General features: G+C 45.9%; 1 protein-coding gene across 1 annotated transcript in view; it reads right to left on the bottom strand.

Moving 5' to 3' along the window:
* LOC118399751 (chemokine-like protein TAFA-4) overlaps positions 1-18,231 on the bottom strand; it is a 51,344-nt gene extending 33,113 nt beyond the window's left edge. Inside the window, exons 1-3 of the mRNA XM_035796002.1 lie at positions 17,712-18,231; positions 5,128-5,282; positions 4,872-4,987 (exon numbers count right to left, since the gene is read on the bottom strand). Coding sequence (XP_035651895.1) covers positions 4,872-4,986 — 115 coding nt within the window. The 5' untranslated portion in view covers position 4,987; positions 5,128-5,282; positions 17,712-18,231. The remainder of the gene's footprint in view (positions 1-4,871; positions 4,988-5,127; positions 5,283-17,711) is intronic.
* Positions 18,232-24,782: the final 6,551 nt, after the last annotated feature.

Here is a 24,782-nt window from a genome sequence, read left to right as displayed (position 1 = left end):
CCCCGTAGCACTCACTTCTTTCATCATGAAGTTCCTTGGGAGACAAGTCAAGGATCATATCACTTCCACCTGACCTGTCACCCTAGACCAAATTCAATTTTCTTACCGCCCCAACAGGTCCACAGATGATGCAATCGCCATCACACTGCCCTATCCCATCTGGACAAGAGGAATACCTTTATAAGAATGCTGTTCATTGACCATAGTTCACCATTCAACACCATAGTACCCTCCAAGCTCATCATTAAGTTTGAGGCCATGGGTCTCAACCCCGCCCTGTGCAATTGGGTCCTGGACTTCCTGACGGGGCTCCTCCAGGTGATGAAGGTAGGAAACTACATCTCCACTTCGCTCATCCTCAACACTAGGGCCCCACAAGGATGTGTGCTCAGCCCCTCTTGTACTCCCTGTTCACCCATGACTGCATGGCCATGCATGCCTCCAACTCAATCATCAAGTTTGCAGATGACACAACAGTAGTAGGCTTAATTACCAATAACAACGAGAAAACCTACAGGGAGGAGATGAGGGATCTCAGAGTGTGGTGTCAGGAAAATAACCTCTCACTCAATGTCAACAAAACAAAGGAGAGGATCGTAGACTTTAGGAAACGGCAGAGGGAGCAACCCCCCTATACACATCAATGGGACAGCAGTGGACAAGGTGGAAAGTTTTACGTTCCTCTGCGAATACATCACTGACAAACTGAAATGGTCCACCCACACAGACAGTATAGTGAAGAAGGCGCAACATCGCTTCTTCAACCTCAAGAGGCTGAAGAAATTTGGCTTGTCACCTAAAACCCTCACAAACTTTTACAGATGCACAATTGAGAGCACCCTGTCGGTCTGTATCACCGTGTGGTACGGCAACTGCACCGCCCACAACTGCAGGGCTCTCCAGAGGGTGGTGCGGTCTGTGCAAGGCCTCACCGGGGGCAAACTACCTGCCCTCCAGGACACCTACAGCACCCGATGTCACAGGAAGGCCATAAAGATCATCAAGGACAACAACCACCCGAGCCACTGCCTGTTCACCTCGCTACCATCCAGAAGGCGAGGTCAGTACAGGTTTATCAAAGCTTGGACCGAGAGGCTGAAAAACAGATTCTATCTCAAGGCCAGCAGACTGTTAAACAGCCACCACTAGCACAGAAAGACTGCTGCCTAGATTCAGATTTGAAATCATGGGCCACTTTAATAAATGGAACATTAGTCACTTTATTAATGCCACTTTAATAATGTTTACATATCTTGCATTACTCATCTCATATGTATATACTGCATTCTATACTATCTATTGCATCTTAGCCTGTGCCGCACAACATTGCTCATCTATATATTTATATTTATATATTCTTATTCCATTCCTTTACTTAGATATGTGTGTATTGGATATTTGTTGGGGAATTGTTAGATATTACTTGTTAGATATTGCTGCACTGTCGGAACTAGAAGCACAAGCAACCGGAACACCTTAAAATACTTCAAGAAATGTGGAAGTATTTCAGTCACGATGGCCTTTGTTCTGTTACTAAGATATTCATGAAACCATGAAGAGGCATCAGAACTCAGGCCTATCGAGGACAACTTATTCAATAAAACAACATGATGTAACAAAATCAAAAGCTTTTGACAGGTCCACAAACAAAGCAGCACATTTGATTTTAGTGTGTAAAGCATTGACAAGATCATTAACAACTAAAGTGGTTGCTGTAATAGTGCTATGCCCAGGCCTAAACGATTACATTCAGAATACATTTCTCATACAAAAAAAAGAGCAAAGTTGTGCATTCGGAAAGTATTCAGACCACCTGAATATTCCACATTTTGTTACTTTACAGCCTTAATCTAAAATGTATTAAATATTTTCGATCTACACACAATACCCCATAATGACAAAGCAAAAACAGGTTTTTAGAATTGTTTGCAAATATATTACAATTTTAAAAAACAAAAGACATTTACATAAGTATTCAGACCCTGTCCAATGAGACAATAAATTTAGCTTAGGTGCATTCTGTTTCCATTGATCATCCTTGATAGTAATCCTTCCGGTGGTAAACTAAATAGATTGGACGTGATCTGGAAAGCACACACCTGTCTATATCAGGTACCACAGCTGACACTGCATGTCAAAGCAAAAACCAATCCATGAGGTTGAAGAAATTGTCCATAGGACTGTGACAGGAATGTGTCGGGGCACAGATCTGGGAAAGTGTACCATTGAAGGTCGCCCAAGAACACAATGGGAGAAGTTTGGAACCACCAAGAATCTTCCTACAGCTGGCCGCCCGGCCAAACTGAGCAGGGAAGGGCATTGAGAGAAGGGCATTGGTCAGGGAGGTGACAAAGAACCCGATTGTCACTCTGACAGAACTCCAGAGTTCCTCTGTGGAGATGGGAAAACCTTTCAGAAGGACAACCATCTCTGCAGCACTCCACCAATCAGGCATTTATGGTAGAGTGACCAGACACAAGCCACTCCTCAGTAAAAGGCTAATGAAAGCCTGCTTGGAGTTTGCCCAAAGACACCTAAAGGACTCTGACCATGAGAAACGTGTTTCTCTGCTCTGATGAAACCAAGATTGAATTATTTGGCCTGAATGCCAAGCATCACGTCTGGAAGAAACCTGGCACCATCCCTACGGTGAAGTGTGGTGGTGACAGCATCATACTGCAGGGATGTTTTTCAGCGGCAGGGACTGGGGGACTAGTCAGGATCGAAGAAAAGATTAATGGAGCAAAGTACAGAGAGATCCTTGATGAAATCCTGCTCCAGAGCGCTCAGGACCTCAGACTGGGGGTGAAGGTTCACCTTCCAACAGGACAACGAACCTAAGCACACAGCTAAAACAACGTAGGAGTGGCTTCGTGACATGTCTCTGAATGTCCTTGAGTGGTCCAGCCAGAGCCCAGACTTGTACCTGATCGAACATCTCCAGAGACCTGTAAATAGCTGTGCAGCGACATTCCCCATCCAACCTGACAGAGCTTGAGGGGATCTGCTGAGAAAAATGGAAGAATCTCCCCAAATACAGGTGTGCCAAGCTTGTAGCATCATACCCAAGGAGACTCAAGGCTGTAATCACTGCCAAAGGTGGTTCAACAAACTACTGAATAAAGGGTCTGAATACTATAAATGTGATATTTCATTTTTTATTTAAAATAAATATTTTGACATATTCACAGATCATGGTTTTATTTGTGAGTTATGGTGAATGGACACACGGATCCTGGAACATTATACAGACAAAATATTACGACTATTCTGCCCCCAAACGACTGTCTTTCATCGCCCTGCGAACATTAACAGGAAACAAGGGAAAAAGCTGCTGCTATGTTTCCTATCTATTCTTCCTGACAAGTGTCAGTCAAAGCTTCCCTCTATGGATGGATGAGATTTAGTCTCTCAGTTCCTGTGTGTTACTGTTTCCTGGTGAGCACCTTCAAAGTAACAGAGTGCCACTGTGGATGACATTGTGTAAATGAGCCTAAGGGAAAAAACAGCATCAGTTCAGTGAGGTATTTTTTCACCTCTGGAGCCACCATGTGGCCACATGTGATAGGACAGGACATGGAACCAGAAGAAACGGCACAGCGTATAATACTATAAATAACGGAACAGTGAAACTAAGTGAAAAACAGAGGGAAACAAATGCATTGTAGATGACAGTGAAAATACTATTTGCTGTAGGCCAGACCAATTATTTTTCTCCCTTAAAATTCCTTGCTGTATTACATGCAGCATAACAGCAAACAAGTCCTAAACTTCCCCCAATTAGTAGAAAAGCTCTAACGAATTGCTGCAGTGTAGGAACTGAGTCTTCTGGCTGCTGTTGTTGGGGAAAGAAAAGCAGCGTGCGAATTCAGAGGGGAGAGAAGACCCCAGCTGACCTTCACAACAGACTGGGACTGCAATTAGCGCTGTGCTCGCCCTGACGCCAAAAACACTGCCTCGCCAGCGCCTGCATCAGTCACCGGCACTAGATGCTGGTGGCATTTCTATGCCAGCTAAAGGTTACCTTGGATCCCAGGCAAAAACTTGAGGAAGAGAGAAAAAATGGCAAGGGATAATTAAGGAAATAGTCCTAATTAAGTGAGAAACAGTGACCCTGAGGGAGGTGTAGGGTGCTAGGAGGGAGCTGGGACCGGGCATGCCGCGGGAGGCTATGACTCAGCATTACTGTCCCCATGGCGACCCCCTGGCATTCTGAAATACTGATGGGGTTGTGTTGGTCACTTTTGTGGCCACGAGGGGAACCATGGTAATGAATTATGCAAATCACAGCGCCTTAGCTTGTGGGTGTCAATTAGTGTTGGGTGGCGGACATGTTTTAGCCCTGGCCAGGGTCTCTCTCTGAGGGGAGTGATAATGGAAATAGGGTGGGTGGGGTCAGTTCTGGGAGGAGAACATATTACTGGGCCAGTTTAAGTCATGCATATTAATATACTTATTACTGGACCAGTTTTCACACTCTCCTACTAAGGCAGGCATCACTACAAGTCTATACATGTATGTCCTACAGTAGCACTAAACCATCTATGAGTCAAGCAAAGGGAAATGGTGTAGGAATTATAGCCTCACCGTCTATCTACCCTGAATGGATCTCACATCACAAACTCACTCATTTCTGATAGTTGACAGATGACAGTTAAAATGCTATTTGCTGTGGGCTGTGTTATCCAATGAAGTGGCGTTAGTACGCAAGTCTCAAAAACAGGTCCTAGGTCCCAGTGTGCTGTCATGGGGACAAATGAAGTGTCACTGAGGAGGCATGCTTAATGACAGACTCATAGCACACATGTGGCATCAGTGAAAATCTAATTAACCTCATGTGGGGTTTAGGGCGAGAGCAGGGCCTACTGTACCTGTCTGTCCCCGATGGTTACGGCTGCCAGCAGACACCTGGCGACCACAGAACATCACCACGGCAACAAGGAGGGCCACCTGCAAAGGCCAAGCTGACCTCCCCCACAGCTTCATCCTGAGAGATAGACAGGGAGAAAGAGAGGCAGGGAGACAGAGTGACAGGGAGAGGGGGGTGTAAAAAAAAAAGTATTTGAAAGGTAAGAGAGGAGAGGTGTCTTCAAAAAGGAGGAGACAATGAAATAGAACCAGTCTTACCTTCTTGTCCTGTCTGTCCTTCTCCTTTCTGGTCAGTCTTGATCTGAGCAGGATGCTCTATGGGACGAGGGTCAATGTCATGACTGCATACACGTCCTCCTTCTCTTCCTCTTTCCACTGCACCTCCTTTTCCTCCTCTCACACAACGACGGCCCCTGGGGAAACAGAGGGGGGTGGTCAGAGGGAAATTCCCTAAGGTGGCCCCTAGGGGCCCTTGTGTGTGTGTGTCCCCTAACCCTGTCTAAAGACCCTGCTGGAGAGGAGATGTGAGGGCCAGGGTTCTGTCACAGATTCATTGTTTACAGTGGGCTAACCTACCCCCAGGCTCTACGTGATCCCCTCTACATCACACATAGCTTCAGAGAGAAGAATCCAGCAGAGGCAGGCAGTGAGCTCAAACACACCACACAAACACACACACTCACACACAGAGAGAAACACATCACACACACAAAGAGAGAGAGAGAGAGAGAGAGAGAGAGAGAGAGAGAGAGAGAGAGAGAGAGAGAGAGAGAGAGAGAGAGAGAGAGAGAGAGAGAGAGCATCACGCCACATACAAAATCAGAATATCACAGACACAGTAACTAATGTACACATAAGAAGCAGACAAAAGCACAGAGAGTCCCATACACACTCACCAAACAAGAATATACACACTTGCATTCATACAGTACACACCAAAAACACATCATCATTAATAGATGCAGGAACAGATTCAAACAGTCAGATCAAACAAGCCAAAACAAACACAGGCACACAAAAATGCAGACTGTTGGTTGGGTACATTCAGATGGTACTGGAGGACAGTAGGAGACGACCTCTAATTACAGCTGAGTGACAGCCTCCCACATGCCAGTATCTGTACACACCATGTTTGTTTTACTATCCTAGTGGGGAAATAACAGTTGATTTTATTTTCCATAACACCTAACCCTATACTTAACCCTAACCCTTAACTTAACCCTAACCTTAAGTTTAACCCCTAACCCTAAGCCTAATCACAACCCTAAACTTAACCCTAAACCTAATTCTAACCCTAACCCTAAACCTAAACCCTAAGCCTAAAATAGCTTTCATCCAAATTTTCCTTGTTTTGCTATCCTTTGGGGGACTTCTGGAGTATTGTGTACGCTATGTTAAGTAGACGAGTATTCACTCCCTGAAACGATCACCTCTCCTGTGAGCCATTGAGTGTGATGCTTCTGCCCCCTGGTGGTAAAATTTGAGACCATCTCTGAGGTATAATAGAACCAGACAATAAAACACTGTTCAGTTAGTGCAAGTCATTAGTGATAAGGTCAGAGAAAAACCACTGATAACACAAGTCACCGAAGAGAGACAAGAAGTGACAGAGTGTGAGAGAGAGAGGCAAGGACAGAAAACTGGGAGAAAAACTGAGATAAGGGGAGAAAATATGGATTGAGATTGAGGGGGAGAGAGAGAGAGAGAGAGAGAGAGAGAGAGAGAGAGAGAGAGAGAGAGAGAGAGAGAGAGAGAGAGAGAGAGGAGAGAACAAGAGAGAGGACTGAAATTCGATTCAAATCACATTCTATTTGTCACATGCTTCGTAAACAACATGTGTAGAATAACAATGAAAATGCTTCAATTAGGTAAGCAGGGATGGGAAAAGAAAAGCAGATGGGAGGGAGGTGTGGACCAAAACAATAGCAGTACAAAGAAAGCCAGAGGAAGGGAAAATAAAGAGGAGACGAGGGAGGGAAGAGAATAAGACAGATGAATGAAAGAGTGAGGTTAGAGCGCGAGAGAGAGGGGATGAGTGGTGAAGAGATCAGTCACCCAGGAATGACAGGGTTGTATAACTGTGGCTCTGACTGTGTATATGTAAATGTAACATCATATATTTAGGGAATACGTGTTGTGGAAAGTATATTTTCTGCGTAAACTTGGAAACGTGTGTGTCCTTGTATGTGTGTACACAGTGTGTGTGTGTGTGTGTGTGTGTGTGTGTGTGTGTGTGTGTGTGTGTGTGTGTGTGTGTGTGTGTGTGTGCGCGCTTAGTGTACATGTAGTCTGCGAGAGGTGATTATGCATGCTGCACCACAGCACAGTAGCACATTTCCGGACATTTCTTATTCTCTTTCTGGCAGGTCCATGGTCTGCATTTTTATCAGCTTTGTTCTCTGACACGTTCATTAAAAGAGTGTTGTGTGTGTGTGTGTGTTGTGTGTGTGTGTGTGTGTGTGTGTGTGTGTGTGTGTGTGTGTGTGTGTGTGTGTGTGTGTGTGTGTGTGTGTGTGTGTGTGTGTGTGTGTGTGTGTGTGTGTGTGTGTGTGTGTGTGTGTGTGTGTGTGTGTGAGCGGCATTGTCCCTTTCTCCAGATGTACCTCATTCTCCTCAGGACTAAGGGGACAATGAGTACTGTCAGTCACACTGACATCACCCTGCTGTCTCTTACAGCACTCAACGTTCATCTCTCAACAAACACATAGACATACACAGTTTATACTGTACAAACACACACACACACATTTACACACTAGATGTCCTGGGGCAGATGAGGCAGATGTAGCAGGTCTCAGTTACATGCATCATCAGCTGTTGAGGAATGTTATGTTTGGCAGTGCATGGTGAATAGCCTTAAGGCATCAGAGGAACACACAGGAACAAACACATTCATATGTAAACACAGAGCAGAGTTCATGATTATCTGAAGAGGGATCAGCCCTTTCTCTCGCTCTCTTTATCTCTCTCTCTCTCCCTCTGTCTCTGTCTCTTTATCTCTCTTTTTCTCTCTCAAACCTCTGTCTCTGGGCTGAAGGAGAGATTTAGTTGATTTGCATTGGCTTATGCAGTAATAACACAGGAGTGACACTAGGGCCTCATTGACATGCGGTGAGACAAATCCCACCTCTGTCAGAAATGTTTCTATGTGCCCTGCATCCAAAGGCCATAATCTGTCAGCACTCCCTGAACACAAATACATACACACACACACACACACACACACACACACACACACACACACACACACACACACACACACACACACACACACACACAGTGGCACATGGCACATGGCACATGGCACACACACAGTGGTGAGCTACAACCCCCCCCCAGCGAGCATATGAACAAGTCATGAGACAAGGCCAAATGTTTTGCAAAATGTTCGCTCTGCAGCATGGCAAAAAAAATGTAGAATTGTGCTACGCAACTGTACACATACACAGCACACATCACACACAAGCAACACTTGAATGACAAATACTGCACCCAGAACAAGATATTGCACTTAGAACAAGATATTGCACTTAGAACAAGATATTGCACCTAGAAGAAGTCTGTGTGCCACAATCTCCCTGTCATGATAGTGGATGTGAACGTGGAGAAAGTGATTGGTGAGGAGTGTGTGTGTCAAACTACTAAGGGTGACATACACCCTCCAGGTACTGGACACATAGATCCTATCCTGGGGATGTTTGGCTTTGCATTGGTACAGAGCCCTGTTCTCCCAATGGATGGAGAGAGGAGAGTGTATTGAACATGAACACTGTACACGGGCAATATCCCTCTCCTCCCATATTCATTCTGAACACGATTGTAAAGCAGCAGCAGAATTGGAAAGGTTCTTGTTTCTCTACAAATAAAGCTTCAAATGTCACCTGTCCATTGTTGCAGAAAAAAATAATATCAATCAACAACGTTCATGATAATATAATATTCAACGTATTCTTCTACATCAGCTCTAAGACTACATTGTCCAGAGACACATCAGTGCTGGTTTTACGAGTCTGTACACGAGCAAAGCACACAAAACCATATCTGTGTAAAACAACTGGGTGTTCCTATGGCCATAAAGATATGGAAAATGAGCTGAACAGAGACAGAGCCCGATACAAGCTTCTTAAAAGCGTTTCAGATTTCCGCAGATGTGCACAATATAAAATATCTGGCAGGGCACAGCAGCCAGCGTCCTAGTCCTGTGCATTTATCTGGCTCTGAGACAAGCCCATTACAACACGCTGTTCTTTTCCATTTCCTCCGGATAGCACATAGAGCCCAACACAGCCTCCGTTCTGGACAACAGGCATTTATGACCCATGACCTCCTCCTCTCTCCTCCTCTCGCCTTTCCTCATTCTTTCTCTCTCTTTCGATCACAATCTATCTTTCCTCACTCTGTCCCTTTCTCCTTGCTCTTTTGTTTTTCTATTTTTCTCTCGCTCTCTCTGCTCTTCTCCTCTCCTCTCTCTCCCTCTCTCGCTCTCTCTGCTCCTCTCCCTCTCCTCTCCTCTCCTCTCCTCTCCTCTTCTCTCCTCTTCTCTTCTCTTCTCTTCTCCTCTCCTCTCTCTCTCGCTCTCTCTGCTCCTCTCTTTCCCCCTCTCACTCTCTCTCCCCCTCTCCTCTCCTCTCCTCTCTCTCCCCCCTCCCCCTCCCTCTCCTCTCCTCTCCTCTCCTCGCTCTCTCTGCTCCTCTCTCTCTCTCCCCCTCTCCTCTCCTCTCCCCTCCTCTCCTCGCTCTCTCTGCTCCTCTCTCTCTCCCTCTCTCCCTCTCCTCTCCTCTCCTCTCCTCTCCTCTCCTCGCTCTCTCTGCTCCTCTCTCTCTCCCCCTCCTCTCCTCTCCTCTCCTCTCCCCTCCTCTCCTCGCTCTCTCTGCTCCTCTCTCTCTCCCTCTCTCCCTCTCCTCTCCTCTCCTCTTCTCTCTCTCGCTCTCGCTGCTCCTCTCCTCTCTCTCCCTCTCTCGCTCTCTCTGCTCCTCTCCTCTCTCTTTCCCTGCTCTTCTCCTCTCCCATCTCTGTCCCTGTCTATCTACTCTTCTACTCATCTTCTCTATCTTTCCCTCCATCTCTCTTTTCCTCCTCCTTTCTCTGTCTCTCTATCTCTCTCATTCATCTCTTTTCCTTTCTCTCTCTCTGTGTGCTGAGAATTTCTGCCTCTCCCACTGTTTTACCGTCTGCTTCAAACTCAATATATCTCCACTGCTATTCCTAATCATGGTGGAACAATTTTTCTGCCTCCTTCCTAGGTTCCTGTGTGTGTGTGTGTATGTGTGAGAGAGAGTGAGAGACTGAGTGAGTGAGTGAGTGAGTGAGTGAGTGAGTGAGTGAGTGAGTGAGTGAGTGAGTGAGTGAGTGAGTGAGTGAGTGAGTGAGTGAGTGAGTGAGTGAGTGAGTGACATGGGGTTGTATTCCCTAATATAAACACATGAGGTGAAGCTATCCTCATATCTGACAATATTTCGTCTTTTTCAGACATGGCTGTCTGATTCAAACACTCTGTTTTAGTGACATTTTCCATACACAAACACAGAAAATCACAAATACCGCCACACCAGAAATGAGATAAATATAGATTGGTATACTGCATTTGTGTTCATAATTGTTAGACTTTTCCTGTGCAGTGCAACTGCGCAGATCTGGCCAACGTTCTTTTCACATATGAAACCTATGTAGCAGAGGTGGTTCAGTGAACTAACATAACGACAACCGCTGCGTGAGACCTGAAGACTTAACTTAGCTCCCAATACTAATAGTAATGCCAATGCCTTTAGCTCAATGGCAATACTGGGATCCTAAATCAGTCTTTCTATGCTACTGGGGTCCTCTACTCTGCTCATTTAAATGGAATATAAAACTTCCATCAGTCAGATGGCTTGGTCTGTGCTGTGTGTGGGCTACCAGAGAGGTCAAAGGGCACTGCTGGCAGGCATTCCCTCACACTCACAAGCTATTATTTTAGGATAACCCCCTGGCTGTGTAGAAATGTCTCAGAACAAGGATAGAATAGTCATTACCAGAGACAGTACCTGCTGTGCCCCTCTCCAGGTTTTGACTGCAGGGCTCAGAGATGGCGGTGGCGGTAAGGTACCATTACAGCACAATTGATCGGCCTGCACTTAAGTCCAATCCAGACCCTGTTGCACAGACCAGAGACTCCACCCCCCAGATCCGGTGACTCGACCAGATGTGTGTCTTAGTGTTTTTATTCTTATGGTTTTCTCTTTTTTTCACCCTCCTCCTTTTTCTGCACTAAGGATGAAAAGCAGACGTGACCAGAGTCCCTTAGCGTGTTTCATGTGTCCAAGCAGGTTACCGGCAGCTCCAGGGAGTCTGGACACCCTGCCAACAGACACGCACACGCACACGCACACAAACACACACACACACACTACACATGCATAGAGAGAGTGTGTGTACAACATCCTTCATGTATCTTTCCCTGGTTGGGCATGACAGTCCATTTCAGAGGCCAACAATCCTCATCAGAAAGCAGCTAGCTGGGCGTAAGGGAGGGTCTTCTCCAGTAGAGGATGGGAGAGATGGATTCCTCCTACTCCATGCTTTATGGAACAACAGACACTAACAGGCTAATAAACATTCGTTTACGAAGCCAACCTGCTTGCAGCCCCAGCCTCAGCCTCAGCCTCAGCCTCAGCCTCAGCCCCAGCCCCCTACCCCAGCCCCCGGCCCCAGCCCCAGCCCCAACCCCCAGCCCCCAGCCCCAGCTCAGCCCAGACATACCCAGCACCACTACTGTGTGCTTTACGAGGGCGTCGTTTTAAACCCAGACAGCTAGTGTGGCCTGACATAGATCAGAGCAGCTCCTACAGCGATCCGGCAGACAGAGTCACGGCCCACGCCATAAATCCAGCACTTTCTAATAAAGCAATAAAAGACCATTAAAAGTCAGCGTCCCTTAGGACACAGATATGGATGGGAGACAAACAGTGGGTCCAGACACCTAACTCGCATCCTTACAGTATGTTGCCACTTTAGATGCACCCACTATACTGTAGGCAGCTGGGAGACTGAATAAACATCTGAAATTTGTGTCTGTCTTTGCTACTGCAGTAAGCATTTCGCTGTTAGTCGACGCCTGTTGTTCACGAAGCATGTGACAAATAACATTTGATTTGCAACTCTTTCATTTCATGCCAAAGGCAGTGATTGTACTTTCTGGTAAGCACTGTGATTCAACACTGTAGTGAAAGAACAATATTTATGTCCTCACTGTGCTGCTTTCTGACTACTCGTCTGTCTTCACCGAGACACTTCCTTGCTTCTTTCCCTCCTCCATTCTTTCTTTCCTTCTTTACTTCCTTCCTCCTCTCCCTCCCACCCTTTCTTCCTCACTTGTATTCCTTCCTTCTTTGTCTCTCTCTCTATTTGTCCTCCCTCTCCTCTCTCCCTGTCTTGGACATTCCCTCTCTCTCTCTCTCTCTCTCTCTCTCTCTCTCTCTCTCTCTCTCTCTCTCTCTCTCTCTCTCTCTCTCTCTCTCTCTCTCTCTCTCTCACACTCTCTCTCTCCTTTTCTATATATCTCTTTACTCTCTCTTTTTGTCCATCTTTCATCTCATCTCTTCTATTTGTTTTCACCCCAAGGAAGTGAAGGATCTAAAAAAGGACTAGAGGTTCTGAGAGAGGCGGTGAACTACACTATGCAGCGAGCAGGGGTAGTTACAGAAAGTGTGATGAAAGATATAGAGAGAATGTTCAACAATTAGTCACTGAATCACTGATCGCTGTTCCAACACCTCGGAGAGAGAGAGAGAGAGAGAAGAGAGAGGAGAGAAGAGAGAGAGAGAGAGAGAGAGAGAGAGAGAGAGAGAGAGAGAGAGAGAGAGAGAGAGAGAGAGAGAGAGAGAGAGAGAGAGAGAGAGAGAGAGAGTCAGTCTTCCGCGGCATATCGAGCAACTTCAGAGCAAACAAAGCCAAAAGAAGCCCTGACAGGCAAATAGCCCGAGAACCACAGCAATTCATTGTGCTTTGTGTCCAAATTATGATTAATGGAATGTAAACAACCTTGATGTGGTTTGATTTTCTTTGCGCGGCACAGCCCCTCTGAAGTTGAGCTAATCCTGGGTCTTTAGCGGTGAGGAATGCACTGGGTTCATTGACTCCTCCACCCAGCTGGCTATGTGCTGTATGCCTATGGACCAGACCAATCAATGGGCCTTGTCTTATGGAGAGAGGAGAGGGGGCTGAGTCCTCGGCCCTAAGCCCTCACACACACGGCCAACATCCTGATTATTTCAGGCCCCTCTGCTGCTAATGACCAGGCTGGTACCGGCTAGCACGTAATTATATTAATGACCAAATGTGCCACGCATGCAAATGGGCGGGCCAGGGAGAGACATAGGCCGTAGAGAGGGGTGGAGATTTGGGGGGAGAAAGGTATGGAGGGATAGGGGAGGGGGGAGAGAAAGAGGTGGGGGTGGGTTGGAGAGAGAAAGAGAGAGAGACTGATCAATGTTCATTTTACAAAGTCACTGAGACGTGTCAGTGGTGTCAATAAGTGAATTAATTTGTCTGTGGGTCTGACACCATATTGCTCTGTTCCCCTCGAGACGAGAGGCCTCTAACTCACACACTCATACACATGCACAATGTGAATGCTAACACACACACGCACACATATCCAGAGACAAAAACACAACACACAAACACACACACACACGGCACAGAAACAAAAACACCACACACAAACACATTAAATGACGTCTCATCCTCTAACATCCCCCGAGCAGGACGTTGTCCACTGATCCTGTGAGTGACATCAGTCCTCCTCAGAGACAATCTCCTGACCAGTGGCAGCCTGGAGCTCTCATTACAAAGCCATCACTTCAAACACACTGCCGCAATACTCAGAGAGATCTCTCTCTAGAGAAAGAGCGAGACACACGCACACAAAAACGAATCTGCTTCTCAAGCACTCACACGCACGCACGCACGCACACACGCACACACACGCACACGCACACACACACACACACACACACACACACACACACACACACACACACACACACACACACACACACACACACACACACAACCAACCTCCCTCACTATTGCACACACAATAGACAACACTCATCACATTCTCTCACAGTCACACATACTCACCAACAGAGGAAGAACAAACCACCCTTCATCTTTCCCTTTGAGTCTTTAGTCCCACAGGTCTAAATCCCCCAACAGCCTGTAGTGCTGCTCTGGGTTCTGTTGTGGCTGACTGGTTTGGGCTCTAGGAGTGGAGTTAGCCCTCATCAGTGGCCCCGTGGTAAGTCTACACTGGGAGCCTTTAATAATCACCCACACACACAATTTCGCTCACGCGTACCCGCACACCTGCCAGCTGCCACAGTGGCAGATTGCATCCTGGGTGATATATACTGCACCATGGGTAGAAGCTGTGACTGTTCAATTACAATCATTACCGTTGCTTACGGGGATCTTTCATAGACTTTGATGATAAGAAACGAAAGTCTGTACAAATGTGAGATTCGTGGGAAAGAAAATGTTGAGGGAAGTGGGTTGATTCTGTGATCAGCCAACATCTGGACTGAATACATTTAGGAAGTTGTTATTGTCTTTCAACCTCAAAACTCACACTTGCAGAAATACATTACCTGCACAAACAAACACCTAACTTGCTAACTTCTTTCTCTTTCTAAATCTAAGCCAGCCATGTTAGATTGGCCTGAGCCAAACAGCGCTGGCGGAGACAACAGCACCTGTGACTACATTATGTAGTGTGAGGGTGGACATCACAGAACCCTGGGAAGCAGTGGAACACATGCAGAAGAAACGAAGGAGAACCAGCTCAACGGACCATAGTGCAATATCTCTCTCCTCCCTCTGCTCTGCCTCTGTCCTCCAGGGCTCGCCTTCCTCATTCACACACTTCTTTTCTAGGCTGTTGCACACCACACATTTCCATCTCCCTAACTGTATTACTGCAGCCTCCTGGGGCACAGAGACTTCGCACACTCAGCGAGAGAGAGGGGGGATAAGAGGAGAGAGAATAGCAGAGAGCAAGAGGGTGAGGGAAAGTGTGAGAGAGAGAGAGAGAGAGAGAGAGAGAGAGAGAGAGAGAGAGAGAGAGAGAGAGAGAGAGAGAGAGAGAGAGAGAGAGAGAAAGAGAGAGAGAGAGAGAGAGAGAGAGAGAGAGAGAGAGAGAGAGAGAGAGAGAGAGAGAGAGAAATACAGAAAGAGAGATGGGGGAGAGAGATAAGGGGAGAGAGAGAGGGGGAGAGAGGGGGGTAAGGGGAGAGAGTAGCAGAGAGAGAAAGGGGGAGATAAGGGGAGAGAGTAGCAGAGAGAGAGAGAGGGGAGAGAACACAAGGGATTCAATCTTTCTTCAACGGGATTCCTTAACTAATCACTCTCTTTAAAGAGGCTGCCTTTGATTCACCAAAGCAAAAGGGCTAAAGGGATTTCTAATTCATACATCACATTGTTGGACATGACACGGTCGCACTGTTAACAAGGCTTCTTCTGAATGCTGTGCCCTTTGACCTTTACCCTTACCATGGCTCCTCTTCATGGCAGAGGTTGTGTCCTCCGCCTCCTGCTGCTCATGGCACAGGCACAAAGACTTCCTCTAATGTTAATCTGCCCTACCCTACCTTCCTCCAGAGGTGACACTGCTCTCTGGCTGCACCCTCCATCTCAGCCTGGCTCTGATGGAAGGTTTTGTGCAGCTCCTGATCTGCATTAGGCTGTGCTTGACTCTGATCTCTCTCTGGAGTCTATCCAGTACAGTATGGTACAGTTCGGGCAGAAGAGGAAAGGATGAATGGCCATCAGGACCAATCCCACTTACAAATTCGAGGCCTCCATCTCTCACTCTCTCTTTCTGCCTTCTTGCTTGGAGGATCTCTCCTCTCCTCCTCTCCTCTTCTATGGATTGCACTGCATCAATCACAAGGGCTCACAGTGAATCTGCTAATGCCAGTGTAGAGCTGATCTCAGATCTGTCCCATGATTCCTGCGTTCTTTATCTAGCGGATCACCCAGGAGTGGATGGCCTGTCTCCCTCCCTGCCTGCTCAGCCTTGTACTCATCACAAATGCACACAATACACTCCTCCTTATTCACAATCACTTAGCCAGATAAATCCCCTGCTGGGAAAGGATGGGGGTGTCATGCCATGAAGGGGCCTCACAGAATAGGCCTTATCACTCTCTGGTGGGGGTCCTGAGAGGGCGGTGATGAGTCTGGATGTGGGAGGTGGTTCGGGGGGGGTTGAAAGATGGAATTGGACCACAGAGGCTGAAAGAGACAGAGGGGAAGCCACACACTGTAAGCAGAATGGCGATATTCTGGTAAGAATCCTCATCGTATCGCTAACCCTCGAGAAAAATGATGCCCATACACAAGGTGTGTGTGTGTGTGTGTGTGTGTGTGTGTGTGTGTGTGTGTGTGTGTGTGTGTGTGTGTGTGTGTGTGTGTGTGTGTGTGTGTGTGTGTGTGTGTGTGTGTGTGTGTGTGTGTGTGTGTGTGTGTGTGTGTGTGTGTGTGTGTGTGCGTGTGCGTGTGGCGAGCGCTTGCGTGCGGCGAGCGTGTGTGTGTGGCGTGTGTGTGTGTTGATGACGGTTCAGTGAAAGAAGAGGCCAGGTTTGCTAGAGTAATCTCCTTGAAATCACTAAGAGATTAAGAGAGTACTGCGTATTAAGAGAGTGCTGCAGGCAGGGAGGGAGACAGGCCATCCACTGTCAATGAGAATTAAGTCCCCAAACCTTTCCTCTCTCTGGGGCCCTCTCCATCTCCCCCTCTGCCCTGCACTAATGACACGGTCTCTGCAGAGTGCCACTACTGCACAGAGAAACAATGGGGAAATAATTACACTCTCTATACTGTACAAATTGCAGAGCAGAACAGAGAGAAGAGTGGCGAGGAGGTGGTGAGGAGTAGGACGGTGGGATGACTAACAATTACAACATAATAGGGGTTGGCTCTCATTACTGCTCCTATTAACATGCACCAAGTCATTTACCTCTTTGTGTGTGTGTGTGTGTGTGTGTGTGTGTGTGTGTGTGTGTGTGTGTGTGTGTGTGTGTGTGTGTGTGTGTGTGTGTGTGTGTGTGTGTGTGTGTGTGTGTGTGTGTGTGTGTGTGTGTGTGTGTGTGTGTGTGTGTGTGTGTGTGTGTGTGTGTGTGTGTGTGCTCCCTGCCCGCTCGCGTCTCTGCTCCCTCTCTATTCCCACCTGATCAGGATCCAAGCGTAATCGAGTGAAAAAGAGCCAGATCAGCGGATCAGCCTTGCGTACCACTCAATAGGTGCTAAGCAGCACAGATCCCCGACCGATCGCTTATTTAACCTTGCAGTGAACACTGCATCAATCTCTCCTCAATCGCTGCCCTTACTGCGAACACATTCACATACATTTGGATTTTTCTGAAGTTCCCTCGCATTAATTTAAAACTGTCAATTCGGTGCAACGGTTTAGATTCAGCAATCTAAAGAAAACAGGAATCCAAAGTGACTTTTATGGTCAGAGTGTGAAGATAATTTGTTTAATTCAAGTATTTTTCACTAAAACGTCCTCTCACAGAGTGGTCATTTGACAGATTGGTCACACTGTAGAAAACCAGAACATCAAAGTTATTTTCCCCTTACCGATCACCACCCCTCTTCTGTGCTGCATGACAAATGGTAGCCTGCCTAGTGCCTGCCTCCCTCTTCTAAAAGCAAAGCCTTCTCCTGACCCTGGTCCTATTTCATTAGCCTATCATTGACCGTGTGCGTCCGAGTCCATGGAACAGTCACGGAACAAACAAGAAAGCAGGTAATCTATTCAAATCAATGCAAGGAATTAAGAATGAAAAATAACATCTTACCTAAATCTATAAAACCGATGGCATAATCAAATTGTTTAGGAATCAGGGATAGCACGCTTGCTGTGTGTTGCTTTTTCTTCACTCCACTGAATCCGGTTTCCGACTACGAGGCAATCCTTCGAGCTCCTTGTCCATCTAGCGGAGCCGGCCACACTCTGGCAGCGGGGTGGGCTAAAGCCGGGGTGCCACCGCACCGGAGCCGGGTGAGCTGTCTGAGTTTGGTTATCGACTGGATCCACCCTCTAGTTATTATACTGCGTCCCATAATAGATGGAACCAAAAGAGGACAGTGACATAGACATGGGAAGGTTACTCATTCATGGCATTAAAAAAGTCACCAAAAGTGAATAAATCCAAACACGAGAACACAGACTCGTGTTTTCTAAACGTTCCACACAAGTTAATTGTGTTATTGGCAATGGTCCCCCGCCAATGCCCGTAAGACGGGTCCGCTAGCGGCTGGAGACGCGAGAGTGATGGTGATGGTAGAATGATAGTTGCGCTCCCCGTGCGCGCTCCTCCCGAGCTGATATCGATTTGACATGAGAATTGTGAGGCTGTCTTCCCGGTTCTGAACACTTTCGCTGCGCCCGCCCCATTTGCCATGTCTCAAGTATACGTTCACTGATGTCATAGTTTACAAGTAGCCAAGTGAGGGATGTGCTGAAATGACGGCATCGGCAAGTCCAAGGAGAAAATCAAGAGGCAAGAGATGATGACGAGATGAATGCGATCCAAAAGTCTTGGCAGCTGCTCAACTGACCGATTGAATCGATTACACTTAGCATCACATAATAGGCCGGCTCGCTTCCACACTTCGAACATAATTTAACAAACCGTGGATAAATATCAACAGCCTAGGCCTACTTGATTCTGTGCCCGCGCGCGTAGGTGTGTAAATGTCAACCCCCAAGGTGATTAAACAACCTAATTGAATCAACTCCGTCTCACAGATTTGCTCCAAGATATAGGCCGATGCTATCCATTATTTGATCCCTAAAATATTCTATGAAGGCTTTGCGATTGATTGCGTAGCGCTGTATTTATAGTCATTAGGCTTTGGCCAGGTCGATGTCCGCTAACGACCCAAATAGAGGAGGATCGGCTGCAGGACTTGATATGCTGCAGATGTTTTACCACGTCAGAGATTCGAGGGCATATCATATATGGAGTGCCTTGTCTTTCTGTTCACTGTGTCTACACAGCTTGCTTTACATTGATCGAATAGGCGAAACATAGGCCTACAGTTAGCCTATGTTGCAATACTGAAGCTTTGATGGAGAGAGCATGAAATAAAATACATTTTGAGTGTGCTCAGATAAACACGTGGCTAGGCCCGGCCGGTGCAATTCAGCTAGTACAATCAATCTCTCGTGGCGATTACTTTCCATCATCGAGTAGTCTACACTTCCCCTGTCTAGACATTTATCTAATAAAATATTTACCAAAAACAACCTCGCGAAGCTCGGGGCTGGATGGTTTTTCTTTTTTATGGGGGGGGTAGAATGTGAGCTCTTAAGGTTGCAGTTGAAGCGAAGTGAAGTCTTCACATATCACCTAATCTCATGGTCACTCATTATCTCGGTCTGATGAGGTAATGGCCTAACCTGGACTAAAACTAGTCCTACATTTATGAATCTACCTGTCTGCATGAAATATACATTTTCAATATGCCTACTTTCAATCAAATCAAAGTTTATTTGTCACGTGCGCCGAATAGGTGTAGACCTTACAGTGAAATGCTTACTTACAGGCTCTAACCAATAGTGCTAAACATGTGTTAGGTGAACAATAAATAAGTAAAGAAATAAAACAACAGTAAAAAGACAGGCTATATACAGTAGTGAGGCTATAAAAGTAGCGAGGCTACATACAGACACCGGTTAGTCAGGCTGATTGAGGTAGTATGTACATGTAGATATGGTTAAAGTGACTATGCCTATATGATAAAAAGAGAGTAGCAGTAGCGTAAAATAGGGGTTGGCGGGTGGTGGGTGGCGGGACACTATGCAGATAGTCCGGTTAGCCAATGTGCGGGAGCACTGGTTGGTCGGCACAATTGAGGTAGTATGTACATGACCATGGGAAGCGCTGAAAAACCAACCACTACAGGCTTCAAAATGTTGATTGATGTCAGCTAATGTTGCAGTTTCCCTCAATGACTCAACAGAGGGATGGCTCTACTTCTTCCAATAGAGGTAGCCTACATGAATGAACACAATGTCGGACCGCGGAAAAGGACAGAGGCGGTCGAAAGGACTTCAGCACCATGGCCAGCTCCCTCGTGAAGACTAAAAACCCGCTGTTGTCTGCGTTGGCTCAGTTGTCAGATCAGATCAGCCACCAAAATGTTATTGGATTCAACGTGATCTCCAGCTGGATGATGTCAAGATATTTTGTCATAAATATGTGAAAATCCAGCTAATGTGATTTCAGGAATATGAACCCAGCGTTCAGCGATGTGGATGTGGGGCCTTTTAGCGGAAGAGTGAAAACGGCTAATGGGTTCATTTCAAACTCCTGACCGTTAATATTATTTCATCAAAAGCACTTATCTCGTCATCCACAAACGGCCAGGTTGTATTGGAACAAACCGAATTTAGAGGGGGAAAAAAACACTTTGCCGGGCATCAAGTTTTGAGGTTAAATGTGAAATGAAATTGAAGCCATGGTATGGTAGACAAACAGGTATATTCAGCAAGAGCAGTGATTTCAAAAGAGACCAAGCCAAGGTTATCATAAAGACATGTGTTTTATATTGATAATATCTTTCAACTTCCTTCATATATCCCATTTGGCATGAAAAGAGTTGATGGAAGAAATACTGCTGAATGGGTAAGAGTGGATGGAGTAAAGGCCGTCTCGGGTTCCAGAGACCCAGGTTAATAGTATCCCTTCTGGGACTATTTCCCCCCAGAATCGTTGCCTCAGAGAGAAAAACATGGAAATATCTGGTCATAACTTGAATAATTTTTTTCCCACTCAATCAATATTTCCACATTTATCCCCTGAAAGAGAATGTTTTCCTGCTTTGTTGGACGCCTGTAGAAGTGGTGAGGTAAGATGAGCTCACTGTAATTGATTTATCTCTGCTTAGTGGTGAGACATGTTTTTTTACAAGACACATTTGATGGATATTGTGCAAAAAGACTAGGGGAAATGGACGCGAGAGGAGATAGATGATGAAAACTAAATCAAATCTATGGCCTGGGTAGAAAAGACATGAGCATAATATGACAAAGAAGTGAGCTCACAAACTAGACTAGATAGGCCTAGACAAGTTAGTTAAATGGCAAAACAAGGGATGCAATGCTTATTGATTTAATGATCTCTGTGGGTAGTGTATGAACTGCAGTGAGAACCAACGGTGGCATTAGGCCTATATACACTACATGACCAAACGTATGTGGACACCTGCTCGACGAACATCTCATTCCAAAATAATGGGCATTAATATACAGTTGGTCCCTCCTTTGCTGCTATAACAGCCTCCACTCTTCTGGGAATGCCTTCCACTAGATGTTGGAACATTGCTGTGGGACTTGCTTCCATTCAGCCACAAGAGCATTATTGAGGTCGAGCACAGATGTTGGGCAATTAGGCCTTGCTCACGGTCAGCGTTTCAATTCATCCCAAATGTGTTCGATGGGGTTGAGGTCAGGGCTCTGTGCAAGCCAGTCAAGTTCTTTCACTCCGATCTCCACAAACCACTTCTGTATGGACCTCAATTTGTGCACGGAGACATTGTCATGCTGAAACGGGAAAGGGCATTCCCCAAAATGATGCCACAAAGTTGGAAGCACAGAATCTTCTAGAATATCATTGTATGCTGTAGTGTTAAGATTTCCCTTCACTGGAACTGCAGGGACTAGCCAGAACCATGACAAACAGCTCCAGACCATTATTCCTCCTCCATCAAACTTTACACTTTGCACTATGCATTCGGGCAGGGAGCATTCTCCTGGCATCCGCCAAACCCAGATTCGTCCGTCGGACAGCCAGATGGTGAGGCGTGATTCATCCACAGGAGGTTGGTGGCACCTTAATTGAAGAGGACGGGCTCATAGTAATAGCTGGCATCAAACACATCAAACACATGGTTGGATACCATTCCATTGGCTCCGTTCCAGCCATTATTATGAGCCATTCTCCCCTCAGCAGCCTCCACTGAATTCATCACTCCATGGAAAGTGTTTCCACTGCCCCAGAGTCCAATGGCGATGAGTTTTACACCACTCCACCTGACGCTTGGCATTACGCATGGTGATCTTAGGCTTGTGAGCGGCTGCTCAGTCAGGTAAACCCATTTCATGAAGCTCCAGACGAACAGTTATTGTGCTGACATTGCTTCCAGAGGCAGTTTGGAACTCTGTAGTAAGAGTTGCAACAGAGGAGAGACTATTTTTACCCTTTACGCGTTCAGCACTCGGGGGTCCCATTCTGTGAGCTTGTGTGGCCTACCACTTAGCGGCTGAGCCGTTGTTGATCCTAGACGTTTCCAATTCACAATAACAACACTTCCAGTTGACTTGGGCAGCTCTAACTAACCTGTTGGAAAGGTGACATCCTACGACGGTGCCACGTTGAAAGTCACTGAGCTCTTCAGTAAGGCCATTCTACTGCCAGTGTTTGTCTATGGAGATTGCACATATTTGTGTATATATAGTGTATTTCCCTTGCATTGGCAGTGAAACCTCAATCCTCAAAAGCCCAACTGGTAAAACTGCAGTGCAATAATTCTCCCTAATCTCGTCTGAATCACTGGATGAGATGTGCCTTAATGACTTTACGCACATCACACTTCGCCATGATTAAGCCATAGGCTCTCTTTGAATGAGCACACCCTCTCCTTGCATATTTCAAGCTCATTTCTCCCCCCATATGGCACACATTAAGAGCAACAGAGGAGGCGGTAATTCAACACCTCCAGGGTAGACACACATCATTACTTCTAACATGAAATAAGGCCACCCAAGCAGCCCTGTTTAGAAAGCACCATGTGGGACACCTGAAGAAAATATCCAAAAGTCACTGTCATAAGCGCTAATGGTAAAAGCTCATAGATAACGATTGGGGACATAACTGCACCGAAAGACCATAACTCACCCAGCACATGCTTCCATCCTAATTACACACAGGAGGCGCGCACACACACTACTCACTGAATGGACCACCGCGGGTTTCCAAGGGTCTCTCTCTCTCTCTCTCTGTCTGTCTCTCTCTCTCTCTCTCTGTCTCTGTCTCTGTCTCTCTCTCACACACACACACACACACACACACACACACACACACACACACACACACACACACACACACACACACACACACACACACACACACACACACACACACACACACACACACACACACACACACACACACACACACACACACAACTGACATTTTGATTTTCTGAGTTAATTGACAATGTTCATATACTAATAAAAGAAAGACAACACTTCTAAAATTCTATTTCACCTCATAAGCCTGTCTAATTTTGTCACAAATGAAAATGTGGCACTAACTCACCCATGGGTTGATGTTTCATCATTCTCTCAGCAGAACTGCACTTGCAGTTAGAAGCCTGCTAGCGGCAGGCGGACGAGCAACACCCACCATCATCGTAGGCAGATGAAGCACGAGCTTGAGTGAGAAGCTAACTGAAACGGGTTAGCTTTAGAAAACCCGGAGTAGATCTAACTTGCTTCGTAGGATACCCTTCTGCTTTCTGCTGCCGTGAAGGTTATTGAGGGCATACATCTTGGTTTCCCCACTTTTCATCCGCTGCATAGAGATTCTTATTTTATTTGAGGTTACTGGCCGTAACCTTAGCCGACCCATAAATAGTGTTCATCCCAGACAGTCTGTCAATATTGGGAAAGTTCAGCCACAACATCTGTCAAGAGCAGCTCAGTTAGGCCTGCCTACATGATATTTCCTGTGTTAGTGTTGTGAACGCGGTACAACTCCTGACAACCCTTTAGAACATCAGCTACGTAGCCTGATTCATATTTAAGAGCTAGCCTATCTATCATTCATCATATGATCAATCAACTGAATAAATCCTGACCCAGATTACACAGGAGTTCAACAGACTATATCAAGAAAGCAGTCTCAGGCTAATCAATGCAGTGCCACACATCGTGCAATCCTCTGCTGTGTAATCCTGAAATAAACTCATCTGTTGACTAATGTGTGGTGTTCTGCTGCCATCTAGCGGTGAACCGGTGTCACCAATAGCACAGGCTGGGTGGTTTTGAGGTCAGACAGATTTATGGTTTTTACAGAAAGATCTGAAACAGTGCCCTTTTGTGGGGAGACATTCCTCCCCAGTCCCCAGCTAACTAAAATAATGAAACCCACAGAAAATAACTGTTTGAGATCAGCAATTATTTTGGAAAAGTTAAGAGCGTTTCTGTTCATGGTCACCATCAAAGATTGACTAAAATTATGATTAATAAAATCACTGATGCTTAGCGCCAACGGGTATATTAGGACCCCAAGTGTCAAAAACATAATTTTTAAACCCTTTTTTTGATCCTTCCGGAACTGTAAGACTTTGTCAAGCAACTAGTTACTGACGAAAAAACACACAATTTACTATGATATCTGTCTTAATATGGAATAAATAAAAAATAATCTTTCTGAAAAATGTTATTCAAGTGCGCACTTTGTCATAAAAGCATCACATTTAGCACAGAAGTCGATGCATGTACCCTGAAAAGATATACATATGGCACCACTCCCCCCCAAAAATGTAAATGCATATTAAGCTTCCAGTCAATCTCTATACCAAGGTGAGAGTCTCATCTTTCAGATTAAATTGGAACGGAGTTGACAGCCCATAGCTATCCAAAAATCTGATCATACTGCCCATATCGGCTGCCCATATCGGTCATACCGGGATGTCAGACTGGCTCAATCTGTAATTTCTCAGCCCTTGAGAATCACAACACATTTTTCAGTTGCTATGGGAGAAATTTATTCAAATAACGGTTAAAGACATGACACACAAAAACATATCTTTTTTAACATTTTAAAAATGTATTTACTTGTGTTATACAAAAGGTT

Source organism: Oncorhynchus keta, chromosome 21 (genome assembly GCF_023373465.1).
Source record: "Oncorhynchus keta strain PuntledgeMale-10-30-2019 chromosome 21, Oket_V2, whole genome shotgun sequence".
Classification (NCBI taxonomy): Eukaryota; Metazoa; Chordata; class Actinopteri; order Salmoniformes; family Salmonidae; genus Oncorhynchus; species Oncorhynchus keta.
The sequence above is the reverse complement of the archived record's forward strand: the minus strand, read 5'-3'. Positions and strand labels throughout refer to the sequence as shown.